The sequence below is a fragment of the Neomonachus schauinslandi genome, chromosome 9, assembly GCF_002201575.2.
Source record: "Neomonachus schauinslandi chromosome 9, ASM220157v2, whole genome shotgun sequence".
Taxonomy (NCBI): domain Eukaryota; kingdom Metazoa; phylum Chordata; class Mammalia; order Carnivora; family Phocidae; genus Neomonachus; species Neomonachus schauinslandi.
In genome coordinates this window covers 142,137,818-142,151,886 of record NC_058411.1, presented here as the reverse complement: position 1 = coordinate 142,151,886, position 14,069 = coordinate 142,137,818, and the positions used below count along the sequence as shown (strand labels likewise).

Genomic DNA, 14,069 nt, shown 5'->3' with positions numbered 1-14,069 from the left:
GGAGACGGCAGGGCAGGCGCTGGGACACGGGGAGAGGGCAGGGGAGGTGATCGGACACGGGGAGACGGCAGGGCAGGCGCTGGGACACGGGGAGAGGGCAGGGGAGGCGCTCGGACACGGGGAGAGGGCAGGGGAGGCGCTCGGACATGGGGAGACGGCAGGGCAGGTGCTGGGATACGGGGAGAGGGCAGGGGAGACACTGGGACACGGGGAGAGGGCAGGGGAGAGGCTCGGACATGGGGAGAGGGCAGGGGAGAGGCTCGGACACGGGGAGAGGGCAGGGCAGCTCCGTGTGCGCAGCTGTTCAGGTCTGCCCGCGGCCAAAGGGCCACCGTTCCTATGGCATCAGAAGAGGCTCCGAGGAGAGCTGGCGCTCGTCCCAGTAAGTCCCAGTAAGGCCAAGGAGCATCTCATTGTCTCCACAGCAGGAAAGGTGGGCAGCCCCTCCCCTCCCCTGGCAACCTGGGCCCTTCGGCTCCGTGTGTGTGTCTGGTTCCCACCTGGCATCTGCGGGCCCTGACGTGTAAACGGGCCTGGGGCGCGGGAAGGACAAAGCCCGGGGCTGAGGCCTGAAGAGCGGGCTCACACAGGAGGCTCCAGGCTCAGCAGCCACGTCCCTGTGACTCCGAGCCGTCCTGCACTCACACGATCCTAAGGATAGGTGTGACCACAGCTGATGCTTACTGGACGCTATCTGCTCGGCCCCGGGCACGTTGAATTCCTGTAACACTCACGGCAGCCCTGGAGGGAGATGCCTAGTTTCTCCCGTGTACAGATAAATAAACTGAGGCATGGTGAGGTCAGATAGGTCACAGAGTGCTCCCCTCCAGACTGTGCTTGCCCCTGTTTTCTGATGCACCGTTTGGGGAGCGTTGGAATTAGGTGGGGGTTGGGTGTACCAGCGGCGTACCCCTAATGATAGGAGCTGGACCCCGTTCCGTGAGTGCACAGAGACTGTAAACAGAGGCTTCATGTGGCCTCCCCATCACTGCCTCCCCTGTGGACCTTGACCCAGGAGCGGTACTGCAGGAGGAAGCCGTGGCCCTGGGAGGGGGGGCAGGGAGCTGGGGAGGAGCTTGGGATGGGGGACGGTCTTGATGGGCATGGGCTCCCTGAGGACAGCTGTGGTCAGTGTGGCAGGAGGCCCCAGCAGAGGCGGGGAACAGTGGTGTGGAGGGGCCCGGAGGGTAGGGTGGGCCGTGCGTGCAACGGGCGGCGTGTGAAAAACAAACGGCCCCGGCTCCAGGGGGCTCCAGGGAAATGGGGTCCGTGGAGATGGGCGTTGGGGGCAGGCTTTGGTCAGGGTCAGAGAGACGAGGGTGTGCAGGTGGTTTGTGAACGAGGACGGTGCTCTCGAGCATGGTGAGAGGGGTACAGGGAAGACAGCAGAGGAGAAGGGGTGTGTGGGGAGGAGACAGAACAGCCCCGTTAACGGTCAGGCTCCCCAGTCATGAGTAAGAACAAGCCCGTGAGCCCGCCGGCGGCCCTAATGCATGCAGCGGACTCTCACCTTGGCCCTGTGTGGGACCTGAGTGCCCTCTGTGAGGGTGTGGCCACACGGCCGTGCCTGGGGGCCTGCTGGTCGGGCCTGGAGGGTGTGCAGGCCCCACAGCCCCTGCCCCCCACCTGCAGTACCCGGCTCAGCCAGCTGTCCCGGGCCAGATTCCAGAGCCCCGACCGCCCTGTCTCACGGGCTGGAGCTGGCAGGAGTCTGGGAGCGCTGGTGAGCTGAACGTCACCAAGTGGCGGCCCGGGTGGCCGACATCGAGGGGAAGAAGCTGTGCCTCAGTTTCCGCAGGGAATCCTCAGGATGTCTGGTGTATGGAGCTCCCTCCTTGAATGAGAAATCTGCCCTCCTGGTTCCGGCCCCTTCTGTGAGCCACAGGCTCATTTTGCTCCCCCGGCTTCTGGGAGTCAGACCGAAGGACTCCTGCCTGTGGAGGCATCCTGAGCTGCGTGACTGATGCATTTGCATTTCCAGTCTTGGTCCCGGTTTCAGCTCGCCGTGGTCTTACCTCACTCGACGGAGAGCGTCCAGAAGCAGAACCGGAGCCCTTTACTGAGTGGCTACAGGTGCGGGCATTCGCTTCCTAACAAGCTGAGTGGGGAAGGTGCGGCAGTCGGGGTCCAGGCAGGACGCAGACACCCACCTGAGGTTGCAGCGGGAAACGCTCAAGACAATGGTTCTTAGCTAACGTGGTTGAAGGAGCGCCCTGAGGAAGACAGAGCGAATGTGCACGGCAGCTTCCAGCTCAAGCTGAGCGGGAGACCCCACCCCACAAAGCCTGAGGTCAGACTCCCTGGAGGTGTGTCTGCCAGGGGGACACATAGCTTCGGGGCTGGGGGCTGCGGCTGGTGTGTAGCCGGACCGGAGCCCACCGGGGCCGCCGCCACGTGGAGAGCGCCGGCAGCTGGCTGGTTTGCAGGCTTGGGGTGACGGGGTGACGGAGAAGCTCCCCGAGGAGTGAGTGCGCTGGGCATCCTGCACACGGCCGGCCGCTGCGCTCTAGACAGAAAAAGCCCTGAACCAAAAGAGAAGCCCCTTTGTTGGCGGCGCCTGCTGGTCTCTCCGGTACCTTCTATGGACAAACCCTGACCTTGCCCACGGGCAGAGGAGACATGTTTACAGCGTCCAGTTCCTACCCCATGAGGTGGAGCGAAGAAGGATGCATGTGGAGCCAAGAGGCAGTAAACCCAAAGCGCGTGGTGGGTCCGGAGACCCGAGGTCCCTGAACGGCTGGGTCTCCGTCTCTGCCACCACCGGGCATCTGCTCACCGATGCGTCCGTGTGGCTTGGGGAACTGCAGGGAGCCAGGCACGCAGGGTGCTCAGTGAAAGTGGCCCAGAGGGGCCGGGGCAGACCAGGCGTTTTTCCGCGGACTCGCCCTGGGTCTAAATGACGTCCCTGTCTCACCCACGTGCTTCCAGACGCAGCGACTGCGCAAGCAGGAGCAAGTGCGTTGCTTCCTGTGCAGTGTGCTCCCCAGTGTAGGAAGGGGCAGCTCGCACGGCCCCTTCCTGCCCGGCACGAGTCAGTGCAGGTCCGCTCAGATCACAGCAGGGAACACAGACGACTCTGAGCGTGAGCATCGTTCACGAAGCTCAGGAAATGCATCCGTCACATCACTGGCCTTCCTGCAAGGAGCCTCGTCCATCTGGACTCTTACTTCGGAGAGGAAGATTGAAAGAACGTGTCATTCCACAAGAGTCTGAAGACTTTTGCAGTGAGAAGTGGGATGAAAAATTCGGGGCAGGGCAGGGCAGGCACAGTTGGGGAGGGGTTAGGGTCCTGTGACCTGGAACGTTTGCAGACACCATACCCCTGAACCCCCCAGTTCCTGCCCCCAAATCTCAGCCTTGTGCATTGTTTTTTTGGGTTTTTTTTTAAGATTTTTTTATTTGACAGAGAGCATGAGCAGGGGGAGTGGCAGGCAGAGAGAGAGGGAGAAGCAGGCTTCCCGCTGAGCAGGGAGCCCGACGTGGGGCTCGATCCCAGGACCCCGGGATCACGACCTGAGCGGAAGGCAGACGCTTAACCGTCTGAGCCACCCAGGCGCCCCTCAGCCTTGTGCATTCTTACCAGCAAGTTGAGGGAATTATAGACCTTTTCACCCCTACCGGTTAATGATGAAAAATGAGGTCTTGGCCAGAAAGCATGGGAAACGTGTGTCCTGGGCGTGAACTACAGGAGCGTCCGCCCAGAGGCATTTCTAGAACAAGCTGCTCCTTTGGTGCTCTTTGCTGACTTTTCCATGAGGGTTTCTCAGCGTCGGCACTGTGGACATGTTGAGCCAAGTAATTCTCTGTCTTGGGAGCTACCTTGTTTGTGTGGGTGTTCAGCTGCGTCCCTGGCCTCTCCCTCCCAGCACCCTGCATTTATGACCATGAGAAATGTCTCTAGACATGTCCCCTGCACAGCAGTCAGCCCTGGTTAGAACCACCGAGCTACTCCCGACCGCAGAGGACCTCTGCACAGCACTTCAAACAACCCTGCGATGCTCAGATGAAGCTCACGAGGAAAAAGGTCAGCAAGAGTGACCTTACAGCGTTGAGAGCCAATAAACTGTTTTAAAAGGAAGATGTCATCCCTTTACTCCTACAACCTAGGAAACCACATGCTTTTCAAGATTCTGAAGTTTGGTCTGAAAGGCTACCCCTTTGGCCCCGGTGGTAGCCACCCCATACGTGCTCTACTTGGACTGTGGGGCTGGCGGGGGCCCCACACCTTCGGCCGGGGCTATAGCAGCCCAGACTTCGCTCAGGAAGCCAGCAGAGCGAACGAAAGATGGAATGGCTGGAGCCCAGCTCGCTGTTCGTAGCCGTACATGCGGCTTCTGGAACAAGACACCAAGGATGTTGGTGACCCCTGGGGCTTTTTCCAGAAAGCGGCTTATGGCTGCATGGTGGGTGCAAGCCATGTGCCTCCCCTGCTCACCATCGGTCTGGTCAGGTGGTGTGGACCAGTGGGGCCGAGGTCTGGGCTGGGAGTACCCAGCGCTGCGTCATCCGGGAGATGCTGTGTTGTAGTTACTGCTCATCATCGAGTGTGGAGGTCATGCATGCAGCTCAGAGGCACGGCGTTTCCGTAACGGGGGCTGGAAGAAGGGCCTCCCCCATGGTGGCCCCACCGTGGAGGTGACGCAAGGCCTCAGCAAACTGAGAGTGGGTCAGGGAAGCTTGCGTCCGATGGGGCTCTGAACACGGGCAGAACCCTCTGGGCACGGGGGAGTCTGCGGCTGGGGGCAGACGGGTCACCCGGGAAAGGGTGAGGAGGGCAGGGGTGCAAAGCAGAAGTGGGGTTATGCAGGCTCTAGGGGCCATGGCAGGCTGGGCTGGTTTTAGGCAGTGGACGCTCTTTTAGGAAGGTTGTGGGGCAGCTATAGATTCAGGGAGACAGGTGCTGGCCCAGGATGGAGGGAAGCAGACAGGAGTGGAGATGTGGTGTCCGGGGCAGTGGACTGGACGTGAGCGTCTGCAGCTGGGCTTTCCCCACCAGGCTGGTCTGGGGAGGGGAGATGCGGACTTCAGGCATGGGGAGCCCAGGGAGCCTCTCGGAGACTTAGCCGTGGCTCCCAGGCCCGGAGCCTAGAGAAGCAGGACTGTGCCCATCCAACAGCAGAGATGCAGATGTGTGGCCATCCGCCTCCTCCATCGGCTCCTCCCCGCCACCTCACGTTCCGGGACTCCGGCGCCGTGGGTCATGCACTCATCCCGCAGCGGCCTCCTCCTAGCTGGTTCCTTCCCTCTCTGTCCGCTCGGCCCTGGGCGGTGGTGTTCCTGAATGCACAGGTACGTGTGGCCACTCCGTGTGCCCGCGAACCCCCGCGGGTCCCTGCCACCCTCACAGTGGGGCACCCGAGCCCTGGCTTGCCCTCAGCCCAGTCACGTTCGGACCCTTGTCCCCGGAACACGCCCTCCTCACCCCCACATCTTTGCACAGACCGATCCGGTGACTGCCTCCGAGCCCTGCACCCGCTCAGCTGCTGACTGTCCCCCTGCTGGTGTCTCCTACCTCCCGTGACAGGCCCGGTGTCCCCCTGAGAGCTGGTGCTCTCGCGGCTCCCGCCCGTGTGGCGCTGCCTTACCCCCCACCCCCCCGTGCTGTGAGCTCCCCCGGGAGGAGCCGTCCCGCTTCCCGGCCTGGGTGCACACCTGCACCGAGCCTGGCTCGGGGCCGGAGCCCAGGACCCCAGTATATGACTCGGGGGGACAACTCGGCGAGGGCCATAGCCAGAAGGAAGAGTTGAGGGATTTCGTTTCTGATGGGCAAGACCCCAGCAAGGAGTCACTGTAGCAAGTGGGGGCCGCGGGGGGGCCTCCCGCGCGGTGGTCATCCCCCCCCGGGTCCGTGATGACAGTCCCCATGGTCTGCCACGCCGTCGCCTTCCGCGATGGTGACCGGGCCTGTGCACGCTGCCCTGAGCAACAGGTGGGCCGGCTTGTGCTCGGTTTCCCTGGGCGCCTGAGGCGGCCTCCTCCCGGCCTCCACCAGCCCCACTGTGCAGACCAGGCCCGTCCTAGACGTGTGGACGCCCAGACCAGCCCACGGGCGCAGTGCTTTGAACGAGCTCCCCTGGCCTCGGTGTCTCTTGAGCACTAGGAAAAGGCATTTCGGATTTCCAGATGCGTTTTTCTTGAACAGCAGAGTCCCGTGTGCACAGTCGATTTTAATCCCGCTGATGGGGGCACGGGGAATTATGTCCTTGTCTGATTTTATAGAACCTTTTCCCAGCTGTTACCACGTGGAGTTTGGAAAGCACAGTCGTGAGGCCTTCGGGAGAACATACGTGTTTTGTTACCACCTTTCCTGTCTCCGGCAGTATGTTAGATGGGTGCGCGTGTGGGAGAGACAGATAGGGAGACGGGGACAGAGGGAGAGGCTGGGGTTCTCCCTGAACACTTAGCAGCCTCAGCTCCGTGAGCCTGGCCGTTGGGAAGAGCAAGATGGGGCCTGGTCTGCGCCCAGAGCCTGACAGAGCTCACTGCCTCCCAAATGCTGTTGAGTGGTTCGGAACAAGAAAGAACGTTCCCAAGCTTTTCTTGATGTGCCTCCAGGTAACTCATTCTCTTGGGTTGAATCTTTAAAATGTCTTAGACAAATTTCTGCTCATTTTTTCTACTTGGTTTCTCCGTTGTGTATTCTTTGTAAAGCGTAGGAGACAAGGTTGCGCTCCGTACGCATTAACGTGCTCATTCCTACGATGAGGCGTGTTCCTTCGTGTCTGAGCCGGGCCCCGCTGCCTCTGCTCTCCAGCCACCCAGTGCTGAGAGACACTCAGAGGCAAGAGGAGGGGCCGTGGCTCCGGGCGCCTGCGGGAGGACCTCGTGGGATGCCACATGTGGCCTCACCAAGTTCCCCGAAACCCGGTGAGGTTGGCGGAGCTCCGGGCCCGCTGAGGTCAGCTCCTCCTCTGGCAGAGTCAGGCCCCTGTAAAGAGCAGGCTCGGGACGAGGGGTCTGGAGTGGCAGAGAGGCTTTCCCTCCTCGGGCCCGCAGGCGTGCCGCAGGGGGGGCTTGTGTCAGCCCGTGCTCTGGGCCCCCCACACACGCCCCCGCCGAAGCTCCATGTGCCGTCGCCCAGGGCACCGCGGGCTCCGAGGCTTAAAGCCCCTGGCCCCCCAGCAGGTGCGCTCTGGGGAGAGCCGCCCTCCAGCGAGGGCCGGCGCCCTTGGCAGAGAGCCCCACTTCCGTTCCACCCGCCAGCCATGTGGTGCAGAAGTGACTTGCAGCCTGTCGGTCCGTGAGAGCGCGCGGGGGGCCGCGGACACGGGTGCCCGGCCAGCTCCAACGGAGCGTGCCGATGGGCGGTGTGGGGCGCTCCGGGCTGCAGTGGCTCTTAGGTCTCCCGGAGCCACGACGGGGCTTTTAAAGGCGGTGTCCTGTACGTCGGATCTTTCAGCTGAAAGTGGCCAGAGTAGCGGGCAGTTCCCAGGGCGGCCGTCGGAAGTCTGGTCACAGTGGCAAAGCCAGCACCACGGCCCGCAGAGCGGTGAGCAGCACTCCCACCAGCAGTCCGGTCAGGCCGAAGTGTTCCAGGTAAATCGAGCCAGCACAGCCTTCTCGTAGGTACCGGCGCCTTCTCTCTGCTTCCTTTCCCCTCGCTCTCTGCTGCAGCCCCAGCTGTTCGTAGGGATCGGGTTCTGGCCCAGCCTGGGGAGAGGGGCCGGGAGCCGAGGCCTCAGCTGTCCTCCCCGCTTGAGGACACCTGCGCCACCCACAGCTGTCCGTTGTTGGAGACCCTCCCGGCCATCCCTCGTGATGGGCAGCCTGACCTAGCTGTGCAACGGGAGGGGACCCCATGACAGTCCCTCAGGGCAGTGCTCGGGCCCCTCGGGGTTTCCCTGGCCCCACCTTCAGACAGAAGTTTCCATTGGAAGAAGGTTCCAGAGGGAGGCATGAGCCTGTTGACTCCCCCTGAGCCAAGTGCTTGGCCGGTTGCACCAGGCCCGCGTGAGGGAGAAGGACCTCCCACAAGGGCCGAGGCACCCCCCCCCCACCGCATCCCCGTCCCCATCATGCCCACAGCTCCAGGTCCGCCTTGCCAAGCAAGGATGGGTAGGAGGCACATGGAGGGAGGGATTGGAGGCCTCCCAGTTGGTAACCCCCACCTTCCCCAGGGAGCGTCCGCTCTCCTTGTCCCCAGCACCTTTCCCACCTGGCCAAGCAACATCTTCACAGGCGAAGGTCTAGAACCAGATGTCCCTCTAGGTCTCCAGAGGGACAGTATTCTGACCTCCTTCCTCCATCCTTATGCCTCACAGCCGTGTGTAAGGCAGACTTCCCCAACCTGATTTTTCATGGTCACGAGGCTAAGAATTCTTGGTCAGATAAGCTTGTGAAACACTGGCTAAGCAAATTATTCAGTTTCTTGCCTGCAGGGCTTATCAGAACCTTATTATACTAATAAGCACTGAGGATTTTTAGGAGGTAGACAGACTATGCCATTTCCCAAACTCCCTTGTCCACAGAGTTCTTTTCTCCCAGAGTATCTCATGGGCCAAGAATCTGACAGAACACACTTTGAGAAATTTGCCATTGAAATGTTGCTGTTCCCATTTTCTGGATGGGCAGTCTGAGGCCCACAGAACCTGAAGGGCTTGCTAAAAGTGAAGGCTGACCACACAGGGATTTGGCCCTGCCCTCAGAATGCACACAGCCTTCCTTGTGCTCAACCTGGCACCAAGTTTCTATTGCATTTTGAGCATCAACCATTTGTCCCTTGCTTGGTGCCCGGCTAGATTCACCACACTGGTGGGGTTCTTGTCCACCCTGTGTCCTGGCTCAGCCTCACACAGCCAGAGCTTATGTCCTGAGGTTGTGTTGACCTGCTGGGATGCCACTTCCCCGGGGAGAGCAGCTTCCCCGCTCTGGACATTTGAGGACCCCTGAGATTGTCCCCCAGAGACAGACTGTCCCCGGGCTGCCTCCAAGGTGGATGAGCGTGAGGGCGCGTGGCAGGCTGGGCTCCTGGGGCACGCGGGTGCCCAGGAGGATGAGCTGACGCCCCCACGGCTTTCTTTTCTGCCCCCCTGCAGGACATGCTGCCCATGCCCGGAGATCCGACCCAGGGGACCGGCAACTATAACATTGAAGACTTCGCGGACCTGGGCATGTTCCCGCCGTTTTCTGAGTAGCGGCAGGCAGGTTGCGGCCGGCGCTGGGCAGTGCCCCCCACGCGGGCGGGACCCCCCCACGCCCTGCTTGCCCCGCCTGCCCTGCCACCGGACCCCCCAGCGGAAGGCCTCTCACCCGCACGCTTCCCCCAGCACAGCATCGCTCAGCCTGCAGCCGGGGCTGCCCGGCCACCCACCAGGAGCCCTGGCGGATACTGGGGAGCTGCTGTATTTATTGTACTCTTACCTGTGTATGCTTGGGAGGTGAGCCCGTCGGGTCCTGGAGGTCTGGTTGTGAATAATCTCATAGCAGACAGTGTCCACCTATAAAACGTCCGGTCCCAGTCCCAAGTGCCCAGGCCTGCCCAGGACACAGGAATGGGTTTCTTCTTGCCTTTGACATCTGTGGATGGGTGGGGCTCGGCTGCTGGAAGGGAGGCGAGCAGGATGCACGGCCTTTGTTCTCCGAGCTGGGACCCAGAGGTGGACCCCGCTCCCCCGTTCCCAGCTCAGCCAAGTCTGTGCGTGCGTCCGTCCGTCCGTCATGCTGTGGGATGTGTGTACTCTGTGCGGTGTGATGTGAATCCCTGTCCTGATGGGTGTGCTGTGTCGTGTGGCCAGAGTGAGCGTCCAGAATCCAGGGGCCCCCGCGTGCAGCCCCCACCCCCAGCGCATCACCCCCTGGCTGGAGGGAGCTTGGCCCAGGGCCTGGGCGCTGGGCTGGGCGGAGCAGGCTGACGTTTCATAGTGTCGCCAGGAGTCGTGGCTGGGAACCTGCTTGCCTTCATGGGTCAGCTCCCGGGTCCAGGCGCCCCTCTGAGAGGAAGCGGCCCCCTCCTCTTCCAGGAGGCCCCCGAGGGAGCACTGGCCCTTCCTGGTTACGCGCAGGTGTCTCCCCCCTGGTTCCCAGCCAGCGCCTGCCAAGGGCACACCTTGAGGTCACAGAGCCCGAGGCCCTTCTGCAGAGGACTGGACGGGAAGGCAGGACGTCCGGGCCTCGGCGGCCACATTACGCTCAGCAGCTCTGGAGCCGGTTCAGGTGTGGTCCCGTGCGCGTGGAGACGGGAGTTCAGAAACATCTCCCAGCAGGCCGCCTGGCCTTCCTTCTGCAGCCACCGGGGGCAGAGTGCAGGTCTGTGAGGCAGAAGGCTGGGCTTCCCGTTCTGATTCTGGTATGCACTCACCGGGGCCTTGAATTCCTCGGATGGCCTCGAGACGGGAGGAAGAGCTGCCTTCTAGAGGCTTCTGCCTGGCTGAGCCCATGGTCCCTGGCTTGCTCTGTTTCCCTCTATTCAGTGACCTCGCGGCCCCGTGCCCCGTGCCCCGAGGCAGGCTCTCCGCCTCGCGTCTCTGTCTTTTCCTGACAGCCAGGCTTCCCTTTGGCCTCACCGTCCATGGGCTCGCTGCCTCCCAAGTGGGAGGAACGCTACACTGGCGGCCCCCTCCGGCCCGGCAGGTGGAGGAGCCCGCGCCCAGGACAGCCCTGCATCCCTCCCGGGGTCCCTCAGGCAGACGTCCTCAGGCACCCGGCTCAGAGACACCCGTGTCCCCCCCACCCCCAAGATTTCGGAGGGCCAGCCGAGTGCGGAGGGTTCTGAGCTGCCTGAGGGCAGAGTGAGCCCAGCGGGCAGGAAGGAGCCGGGGGTGGGGTGGGGGGTCGCATGGACCTCTGCACGCTCTGCGTTAAACGCCAGCCCCCGTGTGGGGTCCAGAGGGGACCCCTGCGCCCTGTCTTGCTTGGAGAGCTCCACCTACAAAAGTCCAAAGTTGTTTGGTAGCATCCCTGTGGCTGGTAGTCCGCTTTGTGTGCTCCCAGTTCCTAGACTCTCAATTCACACAGACTGAACAGTTCCTAGAGCGGCTTTTAATCCTTCGCGTATAGCAGTGATTGAGTCCCGGGTTCAGGTCGTTTTACCCTCAGGAGCCTCTTCGCTTCAGGGGACATGGTGGGCCCGACAGTGCCAGAGCCAGAGGGGGCTCCCCCGTGCGGGCCCTGCCCTTGGGGTCACCTCCGCCTCCGCAGCCTGAGCCTACCCCAAGCAGGGGACACGATCATTTCCAAGAAAGGCACAGAAATCACTTTCAGATCAAAGAATGGTTTCTCTGTGAAACAGAAACAGACTTTTTGTGGCCTTTCACCTGTGAGTTTGGAAGTTTGGGGGGTTTCATGTTTGTTTTTTCCTTGTTTCCTGGAGAGAACTGGGGATTTCCTTAGATGTGTCCATCAGGTTGACGCTGTGACCCGGGGCTGCGCTGGACACCGAGGGGATGCGGACCAGGGGAACAAGCCTTGCAGCCACTTCTGTCTGTCGGGGTGCAGACAACTCAAGGCTCGGTCCTGGAAGGCAGGGACCGTCGGTGACTGAGGCCGGGCGTGACGGGGAGTACCGTGACTCGGGCGGCCCGGCCCCCTTCCTTCCGGCTCTGTCCCAGGAGCCTCGACAGGGAAGCCCACGGCAGTCCGATCGGCCTGCAGGAGCGCTCTGTCCTCTCGACTCCCCATCCTACTCCTTGGTTGTGATTCTTGGAGGCCATCCCGTGACCAGTAAGAAAACAGACAGGACTGGAAGGATCTCTGACCCAAGAGATGCACCCCCCACCCCGAGGACTCTTGCGCCAGACCGGGATAAGACTTAAAACCACAGAGGGTCTCATCCCAGTTTGGAGGAGCGCGTCCTGCGCCAGCCTGTGCAGCCAAGAGGGGGCTGTGTGTGGACCCTCTGTTGGCACGGCGTCCAGCCAGGCCCCGCCCAGACTCCTCTCCCAGCTCGGCCGGGACGCACTCCCTCGCTCACACCCCTCTCCTTGGGCCCGGCAGGCCGGCCTTCCGCAGAACAGGCCGGAGCCTTGGGGGAGGACACCAGGCAGCCATTTTGAGGCTCACACAGGACTTGGCTGCTGACGGTGGCTGTGGCCGAGGAGGTTCTAGAACATTCTACCTACGTATCCCTCCCACGAGTTTTGTTTTTAGCTGTGGTTTCAGGGAGTGATAGAGCCATCGCAAACAGCCGCGTTCTCTTCTGCTTCCCGATATATTAAACCCACCCCCTTTGCTGTTTCATGAATACCTTGTGGAGAATGGGAGCGTGTGAGAGTTGATGGAACTGCCGTCAGGGAGCTCGGACCTTCAGCCAGTAAAGAAACCGTATCTCCCCCCAGATTAGCCACACGTGACCGTGACCTCCCATCCACGTCTGCCAGCCTTAGCCAAGAGATGGGACGGGCCCTGGGGAAATGAGTGGTGGCCTCAACCTCGTACATCAGCCCTTGGGAGCAGCTGAGCTCTGCTGGGACCGTGACCTCCACCCACCTGGGCCCACCTGTTCCCTGCCAGTTATGACCTGTCGCCTAGCCAGACCAGTCAAAGCGCTAGTGAGTCACGAGTCAGGACACAAGTGGTCCTGGTCGTACCGGAAACTAGGAGTCTCTGGTCGTTACTTGCCAGGGGCCCATTCCCTCCTCCCTCCAGCCAGTCCTTGTGTGGTGTGTGGTAAGGGGGCCGCTCCCCCTTTCCCTCGACTGCAAGGGTCTGGGACGACCTGAGAGGCACCCGCCATGGTGCCGGCAGCCATTCATGGAGAGAGCTGCCTGGGTCTTGTGGCCAAAGCTGGTTTTGTGGTCCAGCAACCAGCCAAAGCCTGTGTGGGGGCACCGACCGGGAAGGGAGAGGCTGTGCCAGACGCGGGGCGACTGGCTCCCCAGGACAGCCTCGTTCTCCTTCGGAGGTGACAGGCTTCCGTGGACAATGTAAGCACCTCATCATTTCCCTTGTAGCCTTTCTTCGTATGGCCGTGAGCTGTGCTGTGGATAAATCATCATTTGTATTTCTTGAATGTTCTCTAGGACTAACAGTTATTGAGTTGGTTGTGTATATGTGTAACTAATGTAACTGCCTTTTAAAATTCCATTACAATAAAAATGACTTTGCTCTGAACAGTGAACAGCGCAGGCCAGCTTCGTGATTGAGTGGTTCAGGGAACCTTCTCTTGGACTTTGGGATGTATCTGGGATCACACCTCTTCCTAAGGGCTGTGTTATATCTCTCACTGCCGGCCAAGAGCGGAGAGTCCCTGGGTGCTAAAGAGGGGCCCTTCCAGGGGTCTAGCTACATAGGAGAGGAAGGTGCTTGCCCTTGTCTATCAGGCAAAGCTCTCTAGAAGGCTCTCTGCGTGCTGTATTTGTGAATCATGACAAACCTGGGCTATGTGGTTATTAATCCCAGTTTATAGATTATGAGACAGGACTCGAGAAGTTAAGTGACTTATCTAAGAAGTGACAGGAAGGAACTGGCAGAACCAGGATTTGATCTCAAATCCTCACTCCAAACCCTTTATCTATTGTCTTCTTCAAACACTCTTTTTATTTCTTTTTTAAAATTCTCCCAAACATTAGTGTTTTAGTATGCTCAAGCCTCTAGTAAATACTTACAAATTCTAACCATTCTCTGTTGAGAGATGACTATTTGGAGTCTAGCAAAATGGCAGGCTGAAATAATTTAAACACTTTTCCATCAAACATCTGGTGTCCCTTTTTTTTTTTTTTACAGCTTTATTGAGCTAGTATTGATATAAAATAAACTGCATATATTTAAAACATACATTGGGGGGAAATTTTTGTGACCTTGAGTTAGGCATAGATTTCTTAGATACTCCACCTAAAGCATGATCTATAAAGGAATAAAATTACAAATTGAACTTCATAAAAAAAATTCAAAACTTTGCTTTTCAAGGACACTGTTAGCAGGATGAAAAGATCCACCATCGACTGGGAGAAAACATTTGTGAGCCATGTATCTGGCAAAGGACTTGTATCCAAAATATGTAAAGAATGCTTACAACTCAATAAACAAGTTAGGACAAAAGAGGCAAAAAATTTGAACAGACACTTCACCAAAGAAGACACAAAGTGGGAAATAAACACATGAAAACATGGTTGGGATCGTCAGCCATCAGGGAA

At 59.9% G+C, this 14,069-nt stretch overlaps 1 protein-coding gene across 2 annotated transcripts in view; it reads left to right on the top strand.

Annotated features, from left to right (window-relative positions):
• The window catches only part of ARNT2 (aryl hydrocarbon receptor nuclear translocator 2), a 146,957-nt gene extending 133,911 nt beyond the window's left edge, over nucleotides 1–13,046 (top strand). For both annotated transcript variants that reach the window (XM_021680694.1, XM_044917843.1), the window contains exons 18-19: nucleotides 7,400–7,536; nucleotides 9,036–13,046. In XM_021680694.1, the coding sequence (XP_021536369.1) occupies nucleotides 7,400–7,536; nucleotides 9,036–9,134 (236 nt within the window). In that variant the 3' untranslated portion in view covers nucleotides 9,135–13,046. The remainder of the gene's footprint in view (nucleotides 1–7,399; nucleotides 7,537–9,035) is intronic.
• The last annotated feature ends 1,023 nt before the right edge of the window (nucleotides 13,047–14,069 follow it).